The sequence below is a fragment of the Ctenopharyngodon idella genome, chromosome 2 (assembly GCF_019924925.1).
Source record: "Ctenopharyngodon idella isolate HZGC_01 chromosome 2, HZGC01, whole genome shotgun sequence".
In the NCBI taxonomy this organism is placed as follows: domain Eukaryota; kingdom Metazoa; phylum Chordata; class Actinopteri; order Cypriniformes; family Xenocyprididae; genus Ctenopharyngodon; species Ctenopharyngodon idella.
In genome coordinates, this window is record NC_067221.1 from 18,788,181 (window position 1) to 18,815,253 (window position 27,073).

Consider the following 27,073-nt stretch of genomic DNA (forward strand, 5'->3'; position numbering starts at 1 on the left):
TGGATTCACATGTAGAACAGATTAGGTCTAGTACAAAATAAACAATTTTCAGTTCTGTATTAATTAATGACAAACTATATGATCTTTCTGTAGAATTAAAAGGCTCTGGCCACTTCTGAAGCAGAAAAAAAAAACATCTCTTGCCCTGTGTATACTGTATATGTTAGATATATGTTAGTCCATCTCTATTATTACACCAGTGGAGCACTAGACTGCACCTGGTCAAAGAACACAGCAGGACATTGTTGAGCATGAAATAAACTGAAAGGCTGCTGTGTTGCAGAGATGGGCGGCAGGAAGAGGACCGCAGAATACTAAGCAATGAAATAGTGCTGGCAGGGTTTGCTATTTAATCCTAAATTCTAAAACAACTTTTTCTTAGAATTTCTTAGTTTTGAATTATCTTTTATTTTTGTATTTTCAGTTTTAATTTAAACCTTTTAGTGATTTTATGCACTTTTGTCTTTTTATTAGTCTGTTTTTAAATAATTTACATTTATTTATTTCAGTTTTTAGTAATTTTAATACTTAATCTTATTTCAGTTAGGTTCTCTAATTTTCCTTTAGTTTTAAGTTTTAACTAGCAAAAATGTTTTTTTTAAATAGTCTTAGTTGGCCTATACCTTACTCTAGCCTGTCTCGCTTACATTTAGTTCAAAATGCAGCAGCCAGACTGTTAACAGGAACTAAGAAAAGGGATCATTTCTTCTGTTTTTGCCTCATTGCATTGGTTCCCAATAAAATTTAGAGTTGACTTTAAGATTTGTCTTTTTCTGTACAAAGCACTGCACAAAATGGCTCCGGACTATATCTCATTCAGCCAAACACAGCCTCTAGGTCATTAAGTTCTTGTAATCAGTTTCTTTTATTTGTCCCTCATTCTCGCTGGAGAAAAATCAAAAGGTCATCCGAGCTTTCTCTGTAGTCGCCGAAGACTCTTTTTTTATTCTCTGTGATGCTGCGTATTCAAGACTACTTGAATAGTCTGTGTTTTATATATGTATATGCATATATTTTACTAAATTTTCATTTCAATTATTATTCTGTTTTTTATGCATGCATTTGTTTTCCTCTTTCTCACATGTAAAGCACTTTGGATAAACTATGGTTGTGTAAAATTTTGCTATAGTTTGACTTGACTTGGATTCTTATGAAATATAATCCAATGAATATGAAAACTTAAACACCGGTTTTGACTTGGAGTTCAATGTTTTTTGTCTCCATTACGACCATATAAACCAAATGTGCAAGATGCAGAACTTCTAAGTGAGATCAAAAATTGTTTTACACAATTTCTCTTTATATAAGATTCTATTTAGCCTCCCGTTAAGTTATAGTGTAATTCTGAGATTTATTTTTGTACTGCAGCACATCCGACAGTCCTGTTCTCCAGAGATTTAGTAAGCAAAGTCCCATTAACCAAACAAATCTAAAATGTTTTTTTTTTTTATTTAAATTAGCATAAAAAGCATGAAAAAAAACAAAACCCTAAATTTCCATGTGATACAAATTGAAAAAAGAAAAACTCAACTTTTACAACACAATGATACAATACAGTCACTAATGCTTTCATAAAGATGAAAATAAGCACTTTATAAAAAATATATCTCTACATTGTAACACAGAACAGAGTGTTTGCCATTCGGAACATAAGGATCAATCTATACGTCACTTGACATCCACACCTTGTTCTGAGAGACCTTGGTTTAAATTCAGTTATTCATGTTATGGGTTCCATGGGTGTGTTTACATTTGGTGTGGAGTGTTTAAGGAAGTCAGATGAGGAAGGATCAACCAACAAATACATACATGACTATACCGTATGCTAACAGTTTTTCTTCCTTGTTTTGTAATTACAAAATGAAAGGGGAAAACAATCTCAGCTACAAAATATATCAACAGGAAACAACGTCCTTGTTTCCCTTTCTTCCCGGTTTTTAGAAGTACGTTACATTGGTCCTTGCCATCACCAGTGTCTTTGCCTATCCACAGTGCGAGATACACTTGATAATTCTCCCAGCACCACAAGATGGTGTGCAACTCCATTTTTCTACAGCTCGGCACAAGCCGACTGAACCTCAGTAGATTGGAAAGTCAAACTGTGAAAAGGGGACTTAATATTTGTGAGGCTGTGAGTGAAATGAGGGGGACCACACAGCATATTGCTTGAACCTTTGAGACTCTGCTGGCTCTTGTTGGGAGTCTGGGTAAAGGTGACAGTTACTCTTGAGCTTCTTTGCCGGTCATTTTGTAGATCTCTGTAGGCCCCTCCACATGTGTGATGGTGGTGGTCAGCTGAATGTCCTCTCCACTGTTTCCACCTTGATCAGCTATATGGAAGGAGAGAGGAAAATATATAAGAGACTAATCAACATTTACACTAACAGATCATTATGACAGGGTACAAACGGCAGAAAACTGATTTAAAGTTTAAAGAAGACCTTTGAGCTTCTCAAGTTTGAGCCAAGAGTTTGATGGTGTCCTCTCTTGCACCGTGAATGTGTGCACTGGACAATTCGAGATATACCACATCTATAAATGTGAGAACCCAATATTGCTTATTAAGAGAATGTGGAGGCTTTCATCTCGTTGTAACTAATTTCTTGGCAGCTGTTAAGCCAGCTAAAAACACTTCTGAATTTTGTTCAGTTGGATGTCAGAGAGATCATTTAAAATAAAAACAGAAGGGGACAAAGGGACCGAAACATTTAATATAAATGGACAAATTTTCTTTAACCATATTCCAAAAGTTAGCAACCCCAGGGCATTCCCAAATCATATGATAAAAAGTATCAATTTCCCCTGTATGGCAGAGTGTAAAACGGCAGGAAACTGATCTAAAGTTAAGGCGATAATATTTTCTCTAGATGAAGAATACAGCATAAACAAGAAAATAAACCCAAATTTTTGAAACTTCGACAATTCCCCATTCATTTCTGACTCACATCAGTAACAAAAAAAGACAAATTAGAAATGTTATTGATTGCATTTGAAGCAGGAAGTTTTACATCCAATCACAGTAACGATGTTAATAAGTAAATCAGACAGTGCACAGTCCTTTTAGTCTGAGACCGAGACAAATTCTGTTGAGACCAAGACCTTCAAAAAAAGGCTGGTACAGACCTAATGCCTTCAATATGTTGAGCTCAAAGAAAAGAAAACAACATTAGAGATAAAAACTGCATGGGCTGCTTTGGTAAGGACGTAGGCATACCTGGATGTAAGCATAACCAGGTCAGAGGTTACGCTTCTGCCGTATTCGACTTGCGTACGGACGTCTGCGGAAGCTAGTTATTATTATAGTTTATAAAGTTGTAAATATGGATATTTTTCCTTACAAAAACCCATCAGAAGGCCTTTATTAACCCCCTGGAGCCATGTGGAATACTTTTATGATGGATGGATGCATTTTTTTGGGCTTCAAAATCGTAAGCGCCGTTCACTACCATTATAAAGCTTGGAAGAGCCAGGATATTTTTTAATATAACTCCGATTATGTTTGTCTGAGAGAAGATAGTCATATACACCTTGGATGGCTTGAGGGTGAGTAAATCATGGGATACTTTTCATTTTTGGGTGAACTAACCCTTTAAGCATGACTGTTTGGATTTATATGAAATGGTATCACTTTACAATAAGAGTCCATTTGTAACATTAACTAAGGTTAATAAAAGTATTGTTCATTGTTAATTTTCCATTTTAAAGTTGTTTCTTTTTAAGTTTTAAAGTATTTTCTCTGAACATTAGTTAACGCACTATGAACATGTGTTATGTAAACAGAAGGGGACAGCGACACAGGAATGCAGGTATTAAAGTTTATTGAGCGACCAGAATGTGACAGAGTGCAGGTAAATGAAGACAGGTTAACACGTTGACTGGTATAGCTGATAAACTGATACTTGTCTTGGTTTTGCAGGATGGGCAGACGGATGGCAGACTTGAAGCTTGAACAGACACAGATGAACTCACAGGAGACGAGGAGACAACGAGGAGTCGAGGGAACACAGGAGACAGGTAGTATCTTTAGAGGAGTCCTTAAGGTAGACTGGTGCGTACCAAGTGCAAACGAGACCGGACAGTGACTGAGTGAGAGCGTGGGCTTTTTGTGCTGCTGGTGATGAGGGTGCTGATGAGCTGCAGGTGCGAGTGATTAGTATTCTGGTGATCACGTGTGCTGTGTCTGTGAGAGTGTAGAGCCTGGCGTGTCTGTGACAACATGAATGATCAAGGTATAATTAATATATTCATATTTTGGTAACACTTTACAATAAGGTTCATTAGATAACTACATTAGTTAACATGAACTAATAATGAACTGCACTTATACAGCATTTATTAATCTTGTTAATGTTAATTTCAACATTTACTAATACATTATTAAAATCTTGTTAACATTAGTTAATGCACTGTGAACTAACATGAACAAACAATGAACAACTGTATTTTCATTAACTAATGTTAACGAAGATTAGTAAATACAGTAACTAATTGCTCATGGTTAGTTCATGTTAGTTAATGCATTAATGTTTAAGTAATGAGTCTAATTACTTAAACTGTAAAGTGTTACCAATATTTTTTATAATTGAAAAGTATAGTACATTTTTATGGTTCATTTGTTTTTCAATTTTTGTAATAAAGCTCAGCACCATTTTATGTGTTCTGTTTGTTTTAATTAAGTATTCATTTTAAAAACCTATCAGTTATTGTTATTGGTAAAATCCACTATCGGTCGACCTCTAGTTCCGTGCTGTATTCACGGACGGCTTCGCTGTGCAGCAAGGGGTGTGGTGTTTCCATCAACAGTTTTGATCCTATCGCTATGCGATCACGTTGAGACGCAAAAAACCATTTGAAATCGATTTGAGCATCTAGAGTGTCCAGACTGAGACGCATCTGTCAAAATCTGATTGGAATCGCATTTCAAACCACCTCCAAATTTGGTTTGAATCAAATATAAAATAAATAAAAAAAAATAAAAAAAAATAGATTGCTGTGCAGACTTTAAAAACCCATCTGAATACAATCTGAATATGCAAAAATCTTTTTGCTGGCAGTCTGAACATAGCCTAAAAGTAAGGAAGCATATTTTCACCATTTCTAACCCTTACTGGCTATAAATAAAAAAAAACTTTAAAGACTTACCAGTCAAGTAATAGTTCCATAGCACTTTTTCACATATATACACACACACTTTTATTTTTATACATAAAGCTGCATAAATATTTGTATATAAACGTATACTACCATTTAACAGTTTGAGGTCGATAAGATTTTTAAAAGTTTTTAAAATTCTCTAGTGCCCACCAAGGCTGGATTTATTTGATAAATACTACAGTAAAAACAGTAACACTGCAATCTTATTATAATAATCTAAAATAACTGATTTCTCTTTTAGTACATTTTAAAATGTAATTTATTCCTGTGATAGCAAAGCTCAATTTTCAGCAGCATATTTTACCTACCAAACATCTCATCTGTCTACCAAACATCTTAAGTCATTATGAACAGATTTTCAGCTCTTACGTTTACTCAAATTATAATAGGGGGAAAATTTAGAAAGGATATGACCATTGACAAGTCAAACTATATAATATCATTAAGTGAAATTTTTTTTTACCCACAACTTTTTAATTTTTTTTTAAGCACAAAATATTGAAGTAATATTTGAAAATCTACCTCCTGAATGACTAATCTAACAACAACATACACCATTTGGGAACAGAAAACCGTGAAGAAACTTTCAAGCATGACATCAAGATATTGATGGTTTTCATTACACCAGCCCATGTAGGAAGCCTGGCCTAGATTAGATACACCCACTGCCGCCAAAGAGGCCCATTTCCCCAAAGGAGAAAAAAAAAAAAAAAAAAAAACATACGCCCCACCTTTTCCTGGCATCAAGATGAGCTTGTCTTAAAACAAACCAAACACCAGGAGACTGTATAACATGGTGCTAAGTAAATGCCTTTGCAGTACTTCAGGTACTGATTTCTTTGTGCTGCTGACATTAAACTGGTTCTGTGAAAGCATTTTGCTCTTTAAGAGTCTTACCACTTGACTGCTCGTCCCCGTAGCGTTTATGAGATGGCGCATAGAGGAACATAAGGGCAAACACATAGAGGTTCCACATGCCGTAGATTCCAGTGAAGAAGGCGCTGTTCACCTGAACAGTGTACCCGCCCCAGTGCCAGTGACCCTCATTCACCTGTTAACATATAACATACATCATCTGAATCCATCCATCTATCTATAATCTGCAATAAAATATCATGTAGAAACAGATTTAGTGGATAACTAATCTATACCTGGCTTATGATGAAGAAAATTACAGTCATGGCAGCACATGCCAGCGTGACCAACATCAGGAATTTGAAGCGGAAGATGAGGCCCTAAAATAAAAAAAATAGATATATAAATTAAGAAACTCAAGCTATAAACATGCAAAATGGTCAAATAAACACATGGAACTACATACCATTCAAAATTTGGGGTTAGTAAGATTTCATAATCTTTTTTTTTTTTTAATTATTAAATTTTATTCAGTAAGGATGCATTAAATTGATCAAAAGTGACAGTAAAAACATTTATAATGGTACAAAAGATTTCTATTTCAAATAAATGCTGTTCTTTTGAATTTTCAACAAAGAATGCTTAAAAATGTATTAGGGGCTCCACAAAAATATTAAGCAGCACAACTGTTTTCATCATTGATAATAATAAGAACATTTTCTTAAGCACCAAATCAGCATATTAGAATTATTTCTGAAGGATCATGTGACACTAAAGACTGGAGTAATGATGCTGAAAATTCAGCTTTGCCATCACAGGAAAAAATTACATTTTTAAATATATTAAAATAGAAAACAGTCATTTTAAATTGTAATAATATTTCACAATCTGACTGTTTTTACTGTATTTTTAATCAAATAAATGCAGCCTTGGTCAGCATAAGAGACTTAAAAGGCATTATTACAGTTTGTTTTACTGTATTTTTGATAAAATAAATGCAGCCTTGGTGAGCATAAAAACTGTTAAAAAACAGTTTGAATGATAGTGTATTTAAATACCTCTAGCTGCATAGTTAATATTCTCATCAGCAGTCAGTTTATGATCATAAACACCACCTTTAGTTTAACTATTTTCTACTTGTTTTAACTTGTTTGAACACGAACTTCTTTTGTGTCTTCAACCAGAAAGCTCGCTAGTCATATAAATGCTAACACTATCTAGGTTACACATTACCTCATAGTGCAGTCGACGAGCCTTCGTCATAGCAGGTAAGGACGACCTTTTCCCGCTGACGTTTCTGAACACTTGGAACACCATGAAGCACAGGAACAGGAAGTAGAGACATGCACAGATTCCTGCTACAATGATGAAGGCCATCTGAACAAACCTCAGTTAAAGTCATAACTTAACAATACTATTATGCTGATTTCTGTACTTCTGTGATATACACTGTGTTAAGACATCTTCCTGTGGATCATCATTTAGTCTAGACGCCTTTATTACATGTTAAGACATATGTGACACGCAAGGCAGTATAAGATGCATAACCATAATACAGACTGAACACCTGCTGGGATTATCATCAGCCATCATCACGAACAGTTCCTCTTTGTTCATCTGTACCAACAGCCCACACTTTCAGAAGGATACAGCAAGCTCTGTCCCAACATCTGAGGCCCAGATACTGTAGAAAGGATTCTTCAGCTGTACTCCTCTAAGAAGGGAAAAAAAAATAAAAAATGTTTACCCAGCAGCACTAAGCACCAAAGAACTTGAGTTAGATGGGAACTAAGGAGAGTTACTTCATGCCAAGAAGAAGTTCAACTTGGCTCACCTCTCACACATATCAAAGATGAAGAGGCAGAATGAGCCAAAAACAATGGGTCCAACCTGTTTCCAGTACACAGAAAAACGGTTTCTCTCAGTCTGGTCCTAGAAAAAACAACAGCAAAAGAATGCATTATAGTAATAAATTTTGTCTTAAATTTTGAGTATGGCAATCAGATCGAGTAACTCAGTTAGTAGCTCAAACACTCCCTCAGTCTTCTGCAGTTTGGACAAAAAGGAAAAATGAGATACCATGAGATGTTCTCCACAGAAGATGATCCAGAAGGAAAGCAGCATGGCATAGAAGATGCCCTGACGGATGTCACCAAAGAGCAGCATCCAGGTCCAGTCGAAACCCACTGAGAACCATTCCACTGGGATATTTATGAAGGTCATGGAGATTCCCAGAGCGAAGATAACCCTGAAAGTGAGCAAAGTGTACAGAGACAGGATCATTAATCAATATACTAGCAAAGATCACTTTATTACCAACATTTCTATCATGAGAACTCTCAGAAGATTTTAACATGGTAATGGATATGACATTGTTAATGTATTTGGTTTTGGCGGAATAGATCTTCTACATTGCTGCTGCTGCTAAATATTGTTGTAGTTGTAGATTAATGCTGCAGAGCAAGTACAGGAACTTGCTACTGCCAATACATAAGCCGATAAGCCGCTGTGCGTATGCAAGACATACTGCTGCTGACAAATTGCGTATATAAAATTACCCATAACAGATCTATACATGTGGAGCTGGGGAAGGTGGAGGGTTTCAGAGGAACTTTGAAAGCACGCTGCAAACTGTTATAGTGAATGCTAAACACCCATTTAAATGATGTGAGCAGCAAGCTCATTGGCTGCAAATGCGACATGAACCAATCACTTAACGCCAAGTAGTTAACGCTGAGAATATCATCAGTTTGCATTAAGGATCCATCAGTCTGCGCCATCTAGAGTTTCATGACAGAACTAGGCATATATCTGAGAAGAAACCAAAAGAGTTAAACCAAGAAGAACCAAAACATCAAAAAAGGTTAAACAGATTTGACTCCATCTTGCTCTTTGTTCTCTAGTGTTCAAAAGCAGGCATGCTGGGACAAGCTAAAAGACCATTTGGTGAGACCGAGATTGGGTGTGGAATGTGACTTCAAACACATGAATCACAACATTCCAGCCTGCCCGATCGGAGCAGAAAGAGACCATATTGTGTTGGAATGCTGGGAATGTCCCATGAGTTCAACTCTGGTGAGGGTATGAAGGTGCATTTGTTTGCCGATGTGAACAAAGCAGCTTTTCAGCTGTCAAAAAGTAAAACATGATATTAAATGACAAGCAATCCAACAATAAAGAAAAGGATATGTTTGAAAACTTTAGTTCAAAACATATGTACTAAGTTCATAGAAAAAAAAAAATGTTGTTTTTAAATACAGCAAGTACACAACCATTCAAAACTTTGGGGTCAATAAGATTTTTTATTTTATTTTTTTCAAAGAAAGAAAGTGTTTCATGAGCAGTAATTCAGCATATCAGAATGATTTCAAAAACTAAAAGAATTACAGGGCATAAACTAGACGCTTAGTTTCCTCTTAAACATCAAGGGCACAAAAAGCTAGCTGTGAAGTACAAGAATGCAAGACAGCACACATCCACACATGACATCAACTAAAAAAAAGCTGTTCCCTGGAGATGTGTGTAACTCGCACACTCACAGCGTCTCTGTCGGCTCCACTGGCATGAAGCAGCATTCTGGCATCATTCCAGTAATAAGAAAATCAGCAGGGAGCTCATGTCACACATTCTTGGGCTCCTTTTTGAGATGTATTCTAGTTTCCATCTTGACACTCTAGTGGAAAAGTATGCTAGTCGGCTCGGCAAAGCTTTTAAAACATGAAAAAATAATTATCCTGTCTGCGAATCGCACAAAGTATGACTAGCTGAGAGCTTTCTGTCTTCTGGGACTGCTAGTGCCAAACCAGAGTGAGGGAGAAACAGATGGATGGTGCATGTGGCATTTCGTTTTTGTAAAGAAGAACGATGAAGTGAAATAATGAAAAAGATTTATTTAGGAAATACCCATTTCCATTAATATCGGATCTTGGACACCTGACTCTAATAGTGTCATATAAAACACTAGCTATGTTTACACCTTTTGTTTGGTGAATTCATTCTGATTGATGAATCCACACATAGGTGTTTATATGAATGCTCGGGTTCAGGAGTGTGTTTGTCACAAGCTTAAAATCGTAATTAATTTTTTGATATGCGCACACTGCACGAATATAGTTTCCTGCTGTTTGAGCATACTAACCATTCTCCTATATTGCTTCTTTTTTGTTTTAAAGAGCAGAGTAAATATTTATCTATTTCGGGTCGTAGTTAGATGACAACGAGCACATGATCCGCTGTGCCATGCTGCTTATATTTATCAAGCAGTAAAAATGCTCCTTCCCACACCCAAAACATGGCGCCAGTGATTAAGAGCCCGAAACAAGGTCTGGTGGGACGTTGTCCTGCTCCAATTCTAAGACAATGAGTTGAAGGAGAATTTTAGAAAGACACTTTATTCAACAACAACAACAGCTCGTTCCACATACGTCATTACGCCATTTCTACATTATTGCACATACACAGTACTTTCCAGTTTCGGGTTTCAATCCGATCAAGAGTTTACAAGTCCCGTCGATCGGATTAGAAAAGGTTTAAACCACCCCTTACAATCCAAATGAAATTTTAAATGGATTTGGCCAATTCATTTTGATTGACGTAGTAGTAACGTATTACACGTAATCTGGATTACGTAATCAGATTCCAAAAATCGAGTACTTGTATTTAGAGTAAACTACTTCTTAAAATACTCGTAATCAGACTACAGTTACTTTTTTATGGATTACATGATTACATATTTTTACACAATGGCAGTAAGCTGTTTACAATTCATTAATTTTCCTAATTTTTCATTTTTTTTAATGTTTATATATTTTTTTTTACAATAAACCTGCTGCTTATATACATTTGTGATTCTTCGAGTTTTCCCGGCAGTGAGGGGGAGGGGTGTGGAATCGTGCACAGAAATCAGCAACAACAAGAATATTTGTTTTTGTAATGTTGCTGTTGCATAGACCTACTGTGAGCCATATTTAGAGACCAGAATATTACAGAGATTTGAGGGAGGACTCATTTGACTCGGGCCAGTAAGCAGGCACCTAACAACCACATAGCAGCACTGTAAAAACAACTCGTAACCCCTTTCAACCAAATAGCAATGCCCTGGCAACCACCCCAGCCAGAAAATGTTAATAATAAAATGTTTCCTATGGTCACACCAGTGTGAGGATCTAAGCTATCTTATATTTCTTAATTCCATTGACCAGTAAACTAATAAAACCAGAAAAAAAAATATATTCCCATGATAACTTATGACCTAGAAGCCAAGTTTAATGTAATCTAAATCTAAGGAAGTGAAAGAAACATGGCTTTACTTTTCTAGCAGGACGGGTGGCCGAGTCATCTGGGTGATTCTCTTCCAGTACCAGATCATGATAATGAGGATGCTGGGAGTGAGGAATGTCTTCATGGCAAACCAAACCTTGGTGAAGCCACCGTTTTGATGAATGCTCTGGAAAGTAAGATTGAGAGGGACATTACAGTGACATCATGAGAAACACATTAAGGACACTTAATTGATGGGTATGGTTGTTTGCCGAGAGCCAAATAAGAGGAGCAAGCCAAACAAAAGTGAAGATTAAGATGTGATGCAGTGCAGATGTCTTCAGTCCACTAACATTTGCATAACCATTGCCCTGTCCAGAAGTTTGTGCCAATTATAACAAGCCGAGACAGGGCCAAAATCCTCCCATGCAAACAGTGTTGGGTAAGTTACTTCAAAAAAGTAATTAATTACTAATTACATTATCAATGTTGTATTTGAAATACTTTTCTAATTACTCTGTCTGAAAAGTAATTTAATTACTCAATAAGTAACTTACTAATTACTTCTTAAAATCCCTATAAACCTTGACCAGATAGACAATAGAAAGGAAACTCTTTTAATAATTTAGTCAAACATGGAATAGTTTAGCCTTTTATAGCTTTTTAAAACATTTTAACTTTATTAAAACATATACTATAATACTTTTATTTACTTTATAATACTTAATTTTTTTTTTAGTAACAAATAGGGATGTCACTATACCAAAAATCTAGTGGTCGGTACCGATACCACCAAAAGTGCAAAATACTCCATACCACGGTAAAAATATATAAAAATACAAATAAAACAATGCTATATATTTTTTCCATGTAGGTCTAATAGTAGTAAGTAAAAATACCACAGAAATTGAATAATCAAATATAAAAAAAACTCTGCATAACGAGTGTACAGCCGATGCACGCTCAACGGCTTGAGAATACCCATAATGCACGGTGAGATTCGCGCGCTGAATGAATTCCCACGTCTCGCCAGGAGATGGCGCCCGCAGCTGAATCAATCATCCATTCATTTTCCAAACCGCGCTGGTCCAACATAGTATAAATTCCTTTTTAAATTGATCATTAAATCGTTTAATTAAGGTTTATACATGCTAGTTTCCATGGCAGGAGTTCAACATAAATATTCATTACTACTGGAGCTGCCAGTTTGCTACGTTTCAAATTATTATTATACAGCAAGCACAAACTATGCGAAAATGGCAGCCCTTCCGGCGCACTCAGTGTCCGAATTCACTCACTCATTTCATTCACTCCTTCAAGTGGACTATATTAGTGAAGTAATGTAGGGAATAGTGAACGAGGGTATAGGGGGCGATTTCGGACACAGCACGTCTCTCAGAGAGCGCGCGCAGTTTTTTCTTCGTAGGACATAGCTTACATTTTACCCTAATGTTCTTGCCTACCTGTGTCAAAAAAGTGAATTAATTGGAATATTTCCATTCTGCAAAACAGCCACTCGCTTCTGCCGACATCTCCAGACATCTCCAGACAGTGACTACGCAGCCAACTAGTGCGAAGTTGCGAACTCACGTGCAACTGCACTACAGCTAACGATTTTAAAGAGGCAGCGTTCACTTTTACCTTTAGACGACAAACTTAGATTTTAAATTCAATATTGATTTAAACAGAACTGTTGAACTAATTTAAAGTATGTAATGCAAGTACATTATAAGTAACTGTAATTAAATGGCCTAAAAATGAACAGTAATCCCTTACTTTACTTTTTCAGTAGATAAGTAATTTAATTACAGTAACGCGCTACTTAGTAACGCGTTACACCCAACACTGCATGCAAACAACGCTCAAAAAAAAAAAAATGTCTACACAACGGTGAGTTTTAAACATTCATCCTATGACTGTATTCATCAAAGTCACAGTCTGAAACTCACCACAAGACGGATGTCTTTGATTTCTCCAATCCCAATGTTGACTTTTTTGCGTTCATTGACAGGTAACCGGATGTTGAGGAGATAGTACTTATGGGCCACGCTGCCAACCTCCATAAAGGGCAACAGGTCACAATCATAGTAACGGCCCTCATTCTCAAAAGTCTGAAAATAAAATTAAAAAAAAAATATATATATATATATTCTTACAGAGACTTAAGGGAACTAAACATGTAGAAGCTATATTCATTTTGACAACTGAATAAAATAGGTCAACAACAAGCCTCAGCCTTGTAGCTTGTAGAATGGTCTTAACACTTCCAGTAAGGTGTGGGCTGGATCTGGTATGGGTCAGAAATGACTAGTGTGTTTACCTTGGTTGCAGTGAAATTGCAGCTTAGTTTGCGATGCTCTATGGAATGGGCCATCTCAGTCCACTCACTCAGGGTGCTGTCTCTGTAGGCCAGACCAACGTCCATGGTGACCAAAGCTCCATCATCTACACGCCAGCATAGAACACACTTACTTAATTTTGATATTGCACTTTAACCACTAACAGTTGCTACATTAGAGATTAATCAATTAATATAATTCAATAATAACCCATATGACTTCCTTTCTTCTGTGCAACACAAAAGGTGATTTAAGGAATATCCTGGCCACTCTTTTTTCAAATTATAAAAATGAAAACGAGGACTGGGAGAGAGTCTCAAGCTCCAAAAGTACAATATAGTATTTATTTTAAAAATGGTCCATATGACTTGTTTTCCAAGTTAATCCAAGTCCCCTGAACACATACAATAGCAAATGACTGGGGAAAAAAATTACATTGAAGTGATTTAATTTATTGCCAGATAATCTTCCCCTGTTGACCGCTACAACTGGATCAAGGTCGGATTCACAAAACATTAAGAATAAAATTCTTCCTAATTGCCATGTTCTTCTTATATTCAAACTTAAGAACAGAGTTAAGAATATTTAGGTAACATTTTACAATAAGGTTAATTTGTTAACATTAGTTAATGTATTAACTAACATGAACTAACCATGAGCAATACATTTGTTACTGTATTTGTTAATCTTTGTTAAACATTAGTTAATAAAAATACAGCAGCTTATTGTTTGTTCTTGATAGTTCACAGTGCATTAACTAATGTTAACAAATACAACTCTTGATTTTAATAAGACTTGTCTTAAATGCCCAAAAGTAAAATAGCTTGAGACAGACTCTTTAAAAACAACTATTTCAAATACGCCACATAAAAAACTGCGACTGCAAGTGGTGAACTCCTGTCAAGCCATTTGTGATGAAAATGGTTTGCACTTAATATGATTAATAATGAAGGCAGTGCAAAAAACAGCCTTTAAGGTGTTTTACATTGAGCTGATTAGCGAGTCTTTTACAAGTACTGCCATAAAATCAGATAACACCAAAGTCCTTTTTTTTTTAAATTAAAATTTTTTTAAAAAAAAAAATACAATAATCTTAAGATATTTGAGAACTTCAAGTATTTGTATCAAGTATTAAATTCAGTCAAATCACTATCATATGGCTAAATGACAACATTAGTCAGGATATTCCTCAAATTCACGTTTTGTGTTCCGAATGAAAAATAATTTCACACAGGCTAGCAACAACATGAGGGTGAGTAAAGGATGACAGAATTTTCATTTTCGAGATTATCTCTTCAAGACCTTCACATCTGGAAAAATTAAATGAGCGCCTGCTGACTGAAGAACAGCAGTGGACATTTATGCACAAGGCCAAATGCAGACATGAAATGACAGATTCATGACAGCTCATACCACTCTCATGAATAAGTCTTGTCATCGTTGTGTGGCTAAAAGTAGCTCAAGGTAACCTGGGAGTCATTTAATCTATGGACACCCTATTCAAGTCAATCATAACCTCACAGACGGGCATTTCCCTAAATGTTCAAAACTCAAGCAGCAAATATGCATGAGGGATTGTCAAAGTATTACAGAGTCATGTGGTATGATTCTTCTGAGCTTTGGGAAAGCAGGAGGTAGCTGGGAAAGGGGCCCGTGGTTTAGATCGCTTTGCACAGCCCTGTGTGTTCCACTTCACCTCTCTAAAGAGATCCTTGTTGTGTTATGAAACAAGCTGGAAAGAACTAAAGAGAATTCCTGGACATGGAGGGCTGAGCTTTATGGGGGGAGGGGCAGGAGGAAAAGAAAGGCAGAGAGCGGCAGACATTATTAGCCCGGTCCTCTTTCCTCCAGCGTGTCTGCAGTGGCCCCCACCTACAAGCGGCTGTGCCAAAGAGCTTTGAATGTCAGCTTAGCACACACAAACATTCCGCCCGGGCGCAGCGCACATCACCCCGGCGACTAAGCCATTTCAACAGCTGTGTTATTGCTGGAGACCAGCCAAACTGTTGCTGCTTTGGCCAGAGAGATGAGAAAGCGAGAACCAGCGGCACTCCATGGAAAATGAAGCAGAGGCGATGGTGAGAGGGGCATCGCTAGACCTTTTTTACTAGGGCACAAGCCCCAATAAAGTTTTGCTGTGCCCCTGTAAAATTTTCCTGATAAACCATTGTCTGTTGAGTTAGGTACGTCTGAAAATAGGCTCATTGAGCATTATCATTTACACCTTTTGAATTAGTTCAAACTTGATTGTAACAAGAAGTGAAAATATCCTACGCATTCTCTTCATTCATATGCCTTGGCCCCACCCACTTGCTGTGCTCCTCCTCCTCCACTTTTCACGTGGAATACTCGACTTGCAGTCAGTCAGACAATTATTCATAATACAAAGTTGTAGCTGAGGAGAGGTAACTACCAGGCTAACACTTAGTGCTGTGACAATGAGTAGAAGCCTATGTGAATTTGTATTATTTCGTTGAATGATGATATCCCGTTTTCCAGATTTCATTTAAGCTGGGGACTTAACGACTAGCTGAAACAATCTAAGACTGAACTCAATACACTTAGGGTGAACTCACTCTAGGCACGGTTGCCTTGAACCGAGCCAAAGTGCGATTGTTCCCCCTCCCCACTCCCCTGCTGGCCTGCACTCACACTGCACTTAACGTTCCGGGCCGGAGCACACTTACGTCATACATGATGCAACTTTTTTTTTTTACTGAAGTAAACAGGAAGAAAAGTACTTTCGCTAAGATACTGCCAAATATATTTATCATTTACGCTGCACAGAGATTTTCACTTGCACGTATCAGAGGATTATTACGAAGGCAGATGAGGTTAATGGAGGAATTTGCAGCTTTATTCGCAAACTACAATTCCTGTTCATCAATAAGGTGAGAACCAGACCGTTATAAACCCAAATACACTCAAATTAATTACATTAATTGAAAAGTATACTATCCAAGTAGTAAAAGTTGTTTGCTGTTGTAATGATGACAGTAGCGCACACAAAAGTAGTAGCTGTTCCGTGCTCCGGCACAGTTAGCGCTCACACTGCATGCGTACCGCGCTCGAGCCCAACTGAATCGTGCTCTGGCCCACCTCTTCCAAGCGGGCCAGAAATGGCTAAATGAACCACGCCCGGGCACGGTACGGAGAGATCAACCTACACCGTGTGCAGAATTATTAGGCCAGTTGATTTTCTGATCATATTTTTTTTTCCAGGCATGTTACCAATTCCCAATTCAAGGCTGGGAAATGAAAAACGCCTTATATTCAGGTGTGCATAATTATTAGGCAGGTTTTCTTTTACAGATAAAATGAGCCAAAAAATAGATTTAACTCACACTGAAAAGTCAAAAATTATTAAATGATAATGAGAAGGATGCAATACTAAAAATTGGAAGTTTTGGAAGATAATTTTATTTTTTCCCAAATTCCGTTTTTTCTGTTTTAATTTTTCAGTTTTTTTTTTTTTCTCAATTTCTCAATTACTCAATTTTAATGGTTAAATTAAATTTTAGTAATCAAAAAGCATGTCTAATTAACTGAAATAATGAAACATCCAATTTATCAACAAATTATTAAAAGTTTAACAAAAAATTACATTTTTTAGGGCCCTATGATATATGTTTTATTCTTTCCCCTCAAATTCTGTTTTATTTTTTACCAAATTCTGTTTTCTGTTTTAACTTTTCTGGATTCCATTTTACTGGTTTAATTACATTTTAATAATCAAAAAGCATGTCTAATTGAATTCTTAAAAACAACAAAATGTAATAAAAAAAGTATTTTTAAAAAATTTAGTTTTTTTGTTTTGTTTTTCCCCCCTAGAAATTCTGTTCTGTATTTTAAATTTTCCGGCAATTAAATGAACACATACCATTTAATTTATCTTTTAATCATGAAATTAAACTTTTTTGTCAATGTGCTGCACAACAGAGCTTTACTGTTAAAATTAAAACATGGATGAAAAACCAAGATTATTACTTAAAAATACAGTTTTAATAATTTATTATTAAATTAATTTATGTAAATTCTACTGTAAAACAGTAATATGTTTCTGTCAAGTTAAATCGAACCTTTATTTTGACGGGTTGCCGAGAGCTTTGAGTTTCTCTGTGTTTATGATGATAGTTTTTCAAACGAAGCGGTTAATGTATCTAATCATTTTGGAAAAACTCCTAACAAGTGCTGAGAAGTTCCTCTAAACCGGAGTTTACCGCCCGTGGGCACCATCTGGCTGCGAAAAAATGAATAACACTTTATTTAACTATACTTTATGCTATCACCACAAAATTTGAACCAGATGCAGCTCACATATAGGAGAGCATCACCAAAAAATTTTCTCCAATCTTATTGCCTTCCTGAGTTATTCCATGTCAAATAAAAAAAAAAAAAAAAAAAAAAAAAAAAAATTATATATATATATATATATATATATATATATATATATATATATATATATATATATATATATATATATATATATATATATATATATATATATATAAATTTTTTTTTTTTTTTTTTTTTTCTTTTATCAGCGGTTTCTCAGCATGAAAATGTCCAAATGTAAGGTAATTTATATTTTCTAAATTTAAAAAGTGTTAAAGTAGGTATTAAATGATACCTAACTTTTGACTCTCCTTGCTACAGTTTTGGAGTTATGATTCTTTACTTTTGTGTATGTCGCTCAGGAAAAAAAAAAAAAAAAAAAAAAAAAAAAAAAACCTCTCTAAAAAAAGCCTTCAGGTCTTAAAGGGTTAAGTGGGGGTCATTTTTTAGGATTAACCTAACCTAAGTCTCTGAGATCTTGACACCTTGCACTTCTCAAGACTCGAGGTAGGTTGCAGTTCTGGAAAATGGTGGCGCTGGAAATTAAAGGGTTCCTGATGGTTTCACACTTAATTATTCAATTCTTAATTCTATTGCAGTTAACGTGTCTTTTCTTCTCCACCTTTTTTTGTATGACCCTGCTGACCCAGTGAGCATTTTGCTGTCCAATGGTCATGCCTTAACTTTGCAATTTCTAGTATTGCATCCTTCTCATGAGCATTTAATCATTTTTGATTTTTCAGTCTGAGTTTAATCTCTTTTTTGGCTCATTTTGCCTCTAAAAGAAAACCTGCCTAATAATTATGCACACCTGAATAAGGCGTTTTTCATTCCGAGCCTTCATGAACAATTATATGTCACTTATAAATGATTAATTGCAAAATGAATAGTAGTTATTAAGATTGATGTGGTTTGTAATTGGTAAAATGTGCCTGGAAAAAAAAATATGATCAGAAAATCAACTTGCCCAATTCTGCACACGGTGTAGTCAAACAAACCGGGCTTTGGGGGTCAAACGCGCTCGGGCACGGTTCAGAGCATCTAGTGTGAGTACACCCTTAAAGACTGGAGAACTGATTCTAGTCTTAGACAGTCAGAGAAGAGTACAAACCTAACGACTGAGTCAGTCCACTACACACTTAACGATTGGTGATTTAGACATTCTGCCGAGCTCAACTGTGCGAGATCTTTTAATGAAACAAACATGGATGTCAACAGACAGCTGCTGCTACTTATTTGCAGTGCAGAAAATTTGTGCAGAAAAAACTGGAAGAACACTGCCGACAACACTGGTGGTTTTATTTATGAAACGTTAAACATAACATCCTGTTATGTTGGGTGTCGCTAATAATTTCCACTATGTTCTTATTGAAATTAGGTTAAAAAAAAATAAAAAAAAAAAATGGAATTGAGCCCAAATTTTAGGTTCATGGTGAAGGTACACATTCATTCTTATGGTGATTGATTGCAAGAATGATAAATGCATACTGATGCTAGCAACACATCTTGAATAAAATATTTTTCCTGTTTCTCTTTCACATTTTCTTTTACACTGTTATCCCTCAAGTAGACATTTCATTATGTCTTTCCTGATTAATTTAGCTTATTACAACATTTCTAGTGCTGTTTTAAACCCATAATCAAACAATAATACTGTTATTCTCAAATCAGGAATTATAAACAATTTGGTTTATTCTGAGCAAAAATGTGTTCCGGTTCCAGAGTACCGGTTAAAACGAAATAAAATACTGCTTGCTTTATTCCAAAAGAGAAGTCATTTAAAAGGTTATTTGTATATTTTAATTTTCATTTCATCAGTCTACAGTAAAATGTACAATGCTCCCAACGGGACTGCCAACACTGGAATCCCTGGAAGCATGACCGCAGAGATATTCAAGGAACCGTATTTCCTCATCATATTTCCTTAAATATTTTAGATAATATTAAAGTGTATATATACACAATTATTTTATTTACAAATGTATTAATTTTCATTAGACTATTTAAATTAAAACATTCAGAAACAAGTGCAGTTATATAGACTACATAAGCAACTTTTTTTTCGGGGGGGGGGGATATGCTTAGACTCCAGATTCTTCATAGTACGCTCTTTAAAATTGGTCCTGGTAATGGTCATGTGATTCATCAGAATAGCCTGAACTTTCACAACAGTCGAAATGCAGGACTTCTTATGCAGGAATTCTGTCCATGTCTTGAGAGCAGAATCACACCATTATAGATTTTCATAAAGGTTTTTTTCCTCTTTTGGTAAAAGGAAAGGTTGTAAAATAAAATAATATACTTGGCATGGGGTGGGGGGGGGGGGTTGTATCAGACATTGCAATTTGTGAAGTTTCAAATTAACACAAAAAAAAAAAAATATCTAAACTAATCCAATTGATCCAATTCTATTACATTACTTTACACTATAGATGTATATTATTATTATACAAATGTTTGTTTAAATTTTTCCAGCATGATAATTTTCTAGCCTCAGATATCTAGATTCTGGCAATTTGTTGTATAAAACAGAACAAAAAACAAAATGTGCAGCTGCAACCTGACGATGTCAAGCAGCAGTTTTGATGACACAAAATGTTTAAGAAGTTGCGTTGCATTGGCGTCTTTAACCATGTGCCATCTGTAATTTAGAAGTAGCAGTAACATGGCTTTCTCTTTGTCTTTCTCTGTACATTGTTACTTTTTCAGAATGAATTGACTTTCCAAACACTGCACAGTTCGCCTATGATGGGTGAATTCTGAGTGCCAAAAGAATCCCTTCTAGGACCTTATTAGAAAAGACTGTTGACAATCTGTGAGGTCTTGCTCGGAGAACAGGACACACAGAGAGAGAAACAGCTCTGGCAGAAGATCACACAAGACACATGGTAAACACATAACATCTGGCTGAGGAGGACTTTCTAGGAGAGCACATTCCAGATGGTGCTACAAAACCCCAAACAACAAAAATAGTTCTGAGAAGTGCTGAATGCTAATAAATAATGCAATGATCTGCAGTAAAGACATTAACAGTGAGAACGTTGTGCCAAACAAGCGAAAAATGTTCTTTTTCACTGGTTTATGCACAAGCACGTGCTTCAGGTTGGAGTATGTAACAGCAGGAGCATGGTGGCTTCCACACTAGCAGTTAATGTGTTAAGAAACCAAAAAGACTCCTCCTACATTTCTCAAGACATGAATAGCCAAAGTAGCTCCTGCTGCTAGAAGGAGCCGATGTTCCGCTCACTTTCCCAGACTGCTCTAGCTCGACAATGGCTCTTCATTAGTGGCCAGTGTTATCCGCTTAATCCTGTCTTTGAAAGGGCAGACTTGGAGCCGTTCCAGATCCACACCCTCCCACAACCAGATGATTTTAAATGGCAACAGTACTACGCAAGTCTACACGGCTGAAACCAGTCAGATTCAAACAAAGACACAGTAACTTGACAAATCAAGAGACACTATCAAGAACCTGACTAAACTAAGAAATTGTGATGGAATGTTATTAGCTAAAATATTAATAGACACCATTTAGGCTACGCCTAGACTAATCCAGATACATTTGAAAACGCATCTTTCTCTTTACGTTTTGGCCTTCCATCCACAGAGACAGTGTTTTTCTCCTGCAAAAATTGAGCTTTTTGAAGACACTCTCTTAAGTGTATACATTTGAAAATGCCATTTTCACGTTGAAGTGGGGACTGTAAAAAACTAAGGTATTTGAAAATGATGACAAATATTTAGACGTGATCTATTGTACCAATACATCTCTCTTTAAACTCTCTATGTGCCATTAAATTTCATGGTGTTGCTAAAGATAAATTTTACTTTTTCATATTACATTCCTGCAAAGATGACAATGGTGTTTTCCTTAAATGGAGTGGCGATCTTTAAAGGGATAGTTCACCCAAAAATGAAAATTACCCCATAATTTACTCATCCTCAAGCCATCCTAGGTGAATATGACTTTATTCTTTTAGCCAAACACAATCAAAGTTATATTAAAAATATCCTGGCTCATCCAAGCTTTATAATGGGAGTCCATCCAACAATCATAAATGTACTCCACGCAGCTCCAGGGGGTTAAAGGGTTAGTTCACTCAAAAATGAAAATTCTGTCATTAATTACTCACCCTCATGTCGTTCCACACCTTACGGGTGTGACCTTCGTTCATCTTCAGAACACAAATTAAGATATTTTTTATCAAATCCGAGAGGTATTTGACTCCTCCATAGACAGCAATATAATCAACACTTACAAGGTCCAGAAAGGTAGTAAAGACATCGGTTAAAACAGTCGATGTGACTGCAGTGGTTCAACCTTAATTTTATAAAGTGACGAGAATACTTTGTGTGTGCAAAAACAAAACAATAATGACTTCATTCAACAATATCTTCTCTTCTGTGTCATTCTCATACATTGTTTGCATCCAGCACTTCCAGGTTCTATGTCAGAACGCGAATTATTGGCCGGCTCCTGTGTCAGCATGCGTCGTGCTGCTCACGTGATCAGCTTTGCCCAATACTGAGCCGGAATTCAGACATAAACACAGAAGCCTTCACTGTGCTTACTGCGGCAACTACGTAAGGACAATGACAGGGAAGAGAAGAGATTGTTGAATGGAAGCTTGTTATTTTACTTTATAAAGTTTTAAATAAGGATATTTGTCTTACACAAATGCATCGATTCACTTCAGAAGACCTTTATTAAACCCCCATATTAGCCTATATTTTGATTACCCCATTACAACGGTCACTTTACAGTTACTGCTATAATAAAAATACACTAACTTGTAGATTTAAAATTCTGCATATGGCACATATGTCGTTCAACAACAAACATTTTAGCAAAATGTATATTTTAGTAAGAATTATGGCGATTGCGCATGCGCGCAGTGGTGCTCGTTCATGGAAGTCTATGAAGTTTAGAGGAGATGCGCTAGCAGAAGGCTCGTCCACTCCTGGCAGCAAAATGGAAATATTTGCATGACTTTCTAACATTTACAGATGGAGAATATACCTGTGAAATGTAAGTTATGCGCTGAGGAAAACACCACATCACAAACACATTAAAGAGCACGAGTATCTGTCAGCAAATGAGTCTGTCAGTCTCAAAGCATCTTACGGAGCGCTATTTTTCAGATGCGTTCATATCAAACTACTGTATATCGATATAAACGGTATTGCCTCATTCCGTATCGTATATTAAAAATGTATCGATATATCGTACAAACTCGATATACCACCCAGCCCTAACTCTGATTGTGTTTGGCTAAAAGAAGAGAGTCATATACACCTAGGATGGCTTGAGGGTGAGTAAATTATGGGGTAATTTTCAGTTGATTTTGTATGTGTATCCTAATTCATGAAATGGCAACGAAACCAGATGGCAGGACTACATTCTTTTTATTATCCTCCAATTGTCTGTGTCAAAGCCTAGAGCAGTTCCCCCCTACCTGCATGCTGACTAAATCATTATTGAGGTCCCTCAGGCTCCAACTACAACAGTGGGAAAGCAGACTATCCATCATTGTTAGTCCTCTCACAGCATGTGAGAAATCCAATCTACTTTTGGGTGAATAGAATGGGAAATTCCTCTGGGTGTTCACGCGTCCCCTCCTACACTTTCAGCAAAATAGTGATGTTCTCAAAAGCTTAAAAACCATAAAGCGACATCATGTTTTTGTGTTTTTGGAGGGTAGATGAGCAAAATATAACCTTAAACACGTACAATGAATCACACGTTTTCATTACTTACCAATGGGGTTTTTTATTTTGAAGGCGATGTCAAACTGGAGGATAACCAACATGAACTGGAACCAGGCACTCATCTCTCTGTTGGGCAGAGGAATGTGTACCGCAAACACAATGTTATTGGCCTCGATTCTCTTGGCCGTGGCTTCATCAAAGTCTCTGATCTTGCTGCACTGGTCGGGGCCCCATGGCATGAACCATTTGGAGCCCTTATGGTGGGTCTTCACGGTGTCCACACACTTGGTGGCCAGGTAGTGGATGGCGGTGGTGGGGCTCGGAGCTGTGGAAAGAGATTTGAATATCATTTAATGAATAATTTAAGAATGTTCTCTCTAATAACTAATAACTTTGTGCACATATTTTACACAAGTAGGAGATAATCAAAATCTCTTTCATATGAATTGTACGGGAAAGGAATAAATGAAAGAACCTTTTTGAATCGCATGAACCTTTTTTATATTTATCTTTTATCAATTTATTTTCTCATTAATGCTATTTGATTGTCCTGAGATGACTCCTTAGAATGTTTTCAACCAGTTCAATAAAAGCAAATGTAAAGAAGAGAAAATTATTACATGAATTGTAAACAATTAACAAATAATTTACATAGAAATTCACATGCATATCAAACTAAAACACCACAGACTGAGAGTGAAAGTGAAAATTAATACTTATATTCAACAAGGATGCATTAAAATTAATAAAAGTAACAGTAAAGATATTTACATTGTTACAAAAAAAAAAAAATCTATTTCAAATAAATGCTGCTCTTTAGAACTTTCCATCAAAGTACCCCGAAAAAAATGTATCACAGCTTCCATAAAAATATAAAGCAGCACAACCGTTTTCAAAATGAGTAAGAAAATGTTACTTGAGCAGCAAATCAGCATATTAGAATAATTTCTGAAGGATCATGTGACACTGCAGACTGGAATTACATTTTAAAACAGATTAAAAATAGAAAGTTATTTTTAATTGTAATAATATTTCACAATATTACTGCATTTACTGTACTGTACTGATCAAATAAATGCAGCCCCACACTCGCCACCCCAAACTTTTTAATGGTACTGTATAATAAAAACAAAGGGCCTAGACAATGAATACAAGACTCGTAAAGTGACCCTCTGATAAACTCTTGCTAAGAGGGAATCATTAGCATGAGAAAGTAAAGGCAGGCTTCCTCCACCATTCAGGAGGCTGGTCCTGGTAGTTTGTTAAGTATGAGTCAATAGATCCCTTCCTGGGTCATTGAGGACATCTAAAGTGACCGGGAAGTGAGAGATAATATGAACCAGCCTATGCCTTGAGGACACTGTTCAAGTTCAGTCTCTATTCCAGCATAGTTTAGTAGTATTAAATCCAATATAATTCAGTGAGAACACAATTAAAATGTTTACAATATCTCAAAAGCTAATGGGTGGGCTTAAAAATTGCTCTGCTCCCGCTTTGAGGGGCACAACCAGTTCCTGTGAAATATACTAAGCAAACAAAATTAGCTAAACTAAACCTCTCTAAGTTCAATTATTCATTGACCCACAATCCTGGGAACAACAGCTCTTCAAAATACCACCATAAAATAATAGTTGCCTTTCGGCCGGTGACCTCATGCCGTGTTTAAGATGTCCAATAACAGGGGGAACAGTGTGCCTTTCTACTCAATTACCCAGTCTGCCACCAGCCACCGAACAAACACAAAGGAATCCCGCTTCATTAAATCAATCGCAGGCAAGAATAGCCAAAGAAAGCTAATTTATCACCATTCATCCCACATTCTGCAGGAGACCAAGAAATGATTCCCTTCCTATCAAAACCAGGTCTGAGGTTGCGAAGAGGAAGCGTGGATGAGGACAAACCCATTTTTTCTCACTGGTGCAAAACTAGAACAAGCTACATGGAAAAGAATACTCAATCCTTAAGATAGAAGGGAATATTTGATCGCTATACTGTCACATGAAAGGGCAAAGAATAACATTGGTGAGGTCTTTGTGAAAACGCAGGCAGGAGCTTGAAGAGCCTGTGGGCACAGAGGGCTGGTTTGTTCAGATGTAAGATCAAAGAAAAGTTCTAGAGATGCACCTCGTTTAACCCTTTATTGGCTAATTTTAAGTGGACTGACTGTTTTAACTGCAGAATACAAGGCTGGTAGAAGTTAATTCACTACACTTCACTAAAATTAACAAATAACGTTTGTAATGTACAACATACTACTTCACTATTAAAAGAAATGTTAGCTAACTTTGTCTATTGTTTGCGCACATAATAATGTCTACAACATCACGCTTTTGTTCCATTGTAAATATGTTTCTTAAATGTTGTAGCCTACTAAGGTTTCCCCTGAATTGTATTAGTCTATCTGCTCTAACTTTGAATTATACATGATGAACAGCTATTTAAAAGTTGTTGAAAATATAAAATGTGCATGGAAGGCCATTTATGATATTTTATCGTGTTGTACTCGTTACACAAACAAGTATCGATACACAAGATGCAAGTATTACAGCAAAACCTTTTAATAGTTATCAAGCTATTTTTAAACAATACTGACCGACAAATAAATTCTTTCATGGTCAAATTCAAGCTCAAGTGGGTTTAAACAAGCCGAGTCTTTATTCGTCTAGTTCCACATGGCATTTTAAGGGACCCGGGAAAAACAAGAGACTTCAAGGCGCTGAAGTAGCGAGTAAAAATTAATGTCGCGTCTATCTTATCGGCTCTCAAACTTACAGGCGAAATGCTGAAAGCAGCAGCACAAAGACTGCAGCAGTCGACGGGGTGAAAATAAGCGCCCATCTTTGACACTACTGTAACAAAGCCATTCCGCAACTTTTCATTTGCTATTAAAAAAGTCCACCTAATGTTGCACACCAGAACGAATGGCTACAGCAAAAGCCAAAAAAGCCTTGAACTATCAAATCTAGGCGGAATTGTAAAAGTAGCTACTCACCAATCAGTCCTCCGACCATAAAGGAGAACGCCTGGAATAAAAGCAGAATTACTCCCACAATCACCAACTTTTTGGTGCTCATATTCTCAATAATTGCTCCAGCCATTTTTAAAGTGTCTCTTTTGCTAGGATTGAATGCAAAGAAACGAAAGTCAAGGCATCCAGGTGGACCAGTGCACTGTCCGAGATTAAGTGCGCGACACAGGCAGTGTCTCAAACCCTAGTGAACTGCCCGTGTTGCGCTCTTCATAGGGAACTATAGGGGAAAGGGAATGACCACGTGACCCACCCTGCATCAGGAACTCGCAAGAAAAGAGAGCACGTGACGTCATACCAGACTCTTGGCCAGATGCACAAAAAGCCCAAAGCTTTTCATTAGCCACATGCAAAATAGCAGTGGTTGATTTTATGCTTTCAACATTTTTAGAGC

At 36.4% G+C, this 27,073-nt stretch overlaps 1 protein-coding gene across 2 annotated transcripts; it reads right to left on the bottom strand.

Moving 5' to 3' along the window:
• Nucleotides 1-1,430: 1,430 nt before the first annotated feature.
• On the bottom strand, nucleotides 1,431-26,905 carry wls (Wnt ligand secretion mediator). Of its 2 annotated transcripts, none has more exons than XM_051867924.1 (12): nucleotides 26,644-26,905; nucleotides 23,701-23,976; nucleotides 13,589-13,713; nucleotides 13,218-13,379; nucleotides 11,319-11,455; nucleotides 8,089-8,257; nucleotides 7,844-7,941; nucleotides 7,660-7,723; nucleotides 7,243-7,386; nucleotides 6,306-6,389; nucleotides 6,052-6,205; nucleotides 1,431-2,330 (listed from the first exon to the last, which is right to left on the bottom strand). In XM_051867924.1, the coding sequence occupies exons 1-12, from the start codon at nucleotides 26,747-26,749 to the stop codon at nucleotides 2,221-2,223; spliced, it is 1,629 nt and encodes a 542-aa protein (XP_051723884.1). In that variant the 5' UTR covers nucleotides 26,750-26,905; the 3' UTR covers nucleotides 1,431-2,220. The 2 variants fall into 2 exon arrangements, with proteins under 2 accessions (XP_051723884.1, XP_051723895.1); XM_051867935.1 differs by lacking the exon at nucleotides 1,431-2,330 and adding an exon at nucleotides 3,802-4,206.
• Between the last annotated feature and the right edge of the window lie 168 nt (nucleotides 26,906-27,073).

What these genes read in the sequence shown, in the direction of transcription:
- wls (XM_051867924.1), bottom strand. Translation starts at nt 26,749, where the DNA reads ATGGCTGGAGCAATTATTGAGAATATGAGCACCAAAAAGTTGGTGATT. An exon ending in CAAAATAAAAAACCCCATTG is followed by an intron (nt 13,714 to 23,700) that starts GTAAGTAATGAA and finishes GCTGGCGTGTAG; the next exon opens with ATGATGGAGCTTTGGTCACC. An exon ending in TCTGTGGAGAACATCTCATG is followed by an intron (nt 7,942 to 8,088) that starts GTATCTCATTTT and finishes TGTTTTTTCTAG; the next exon opens with GACCAGACTGAGAGAAACCG.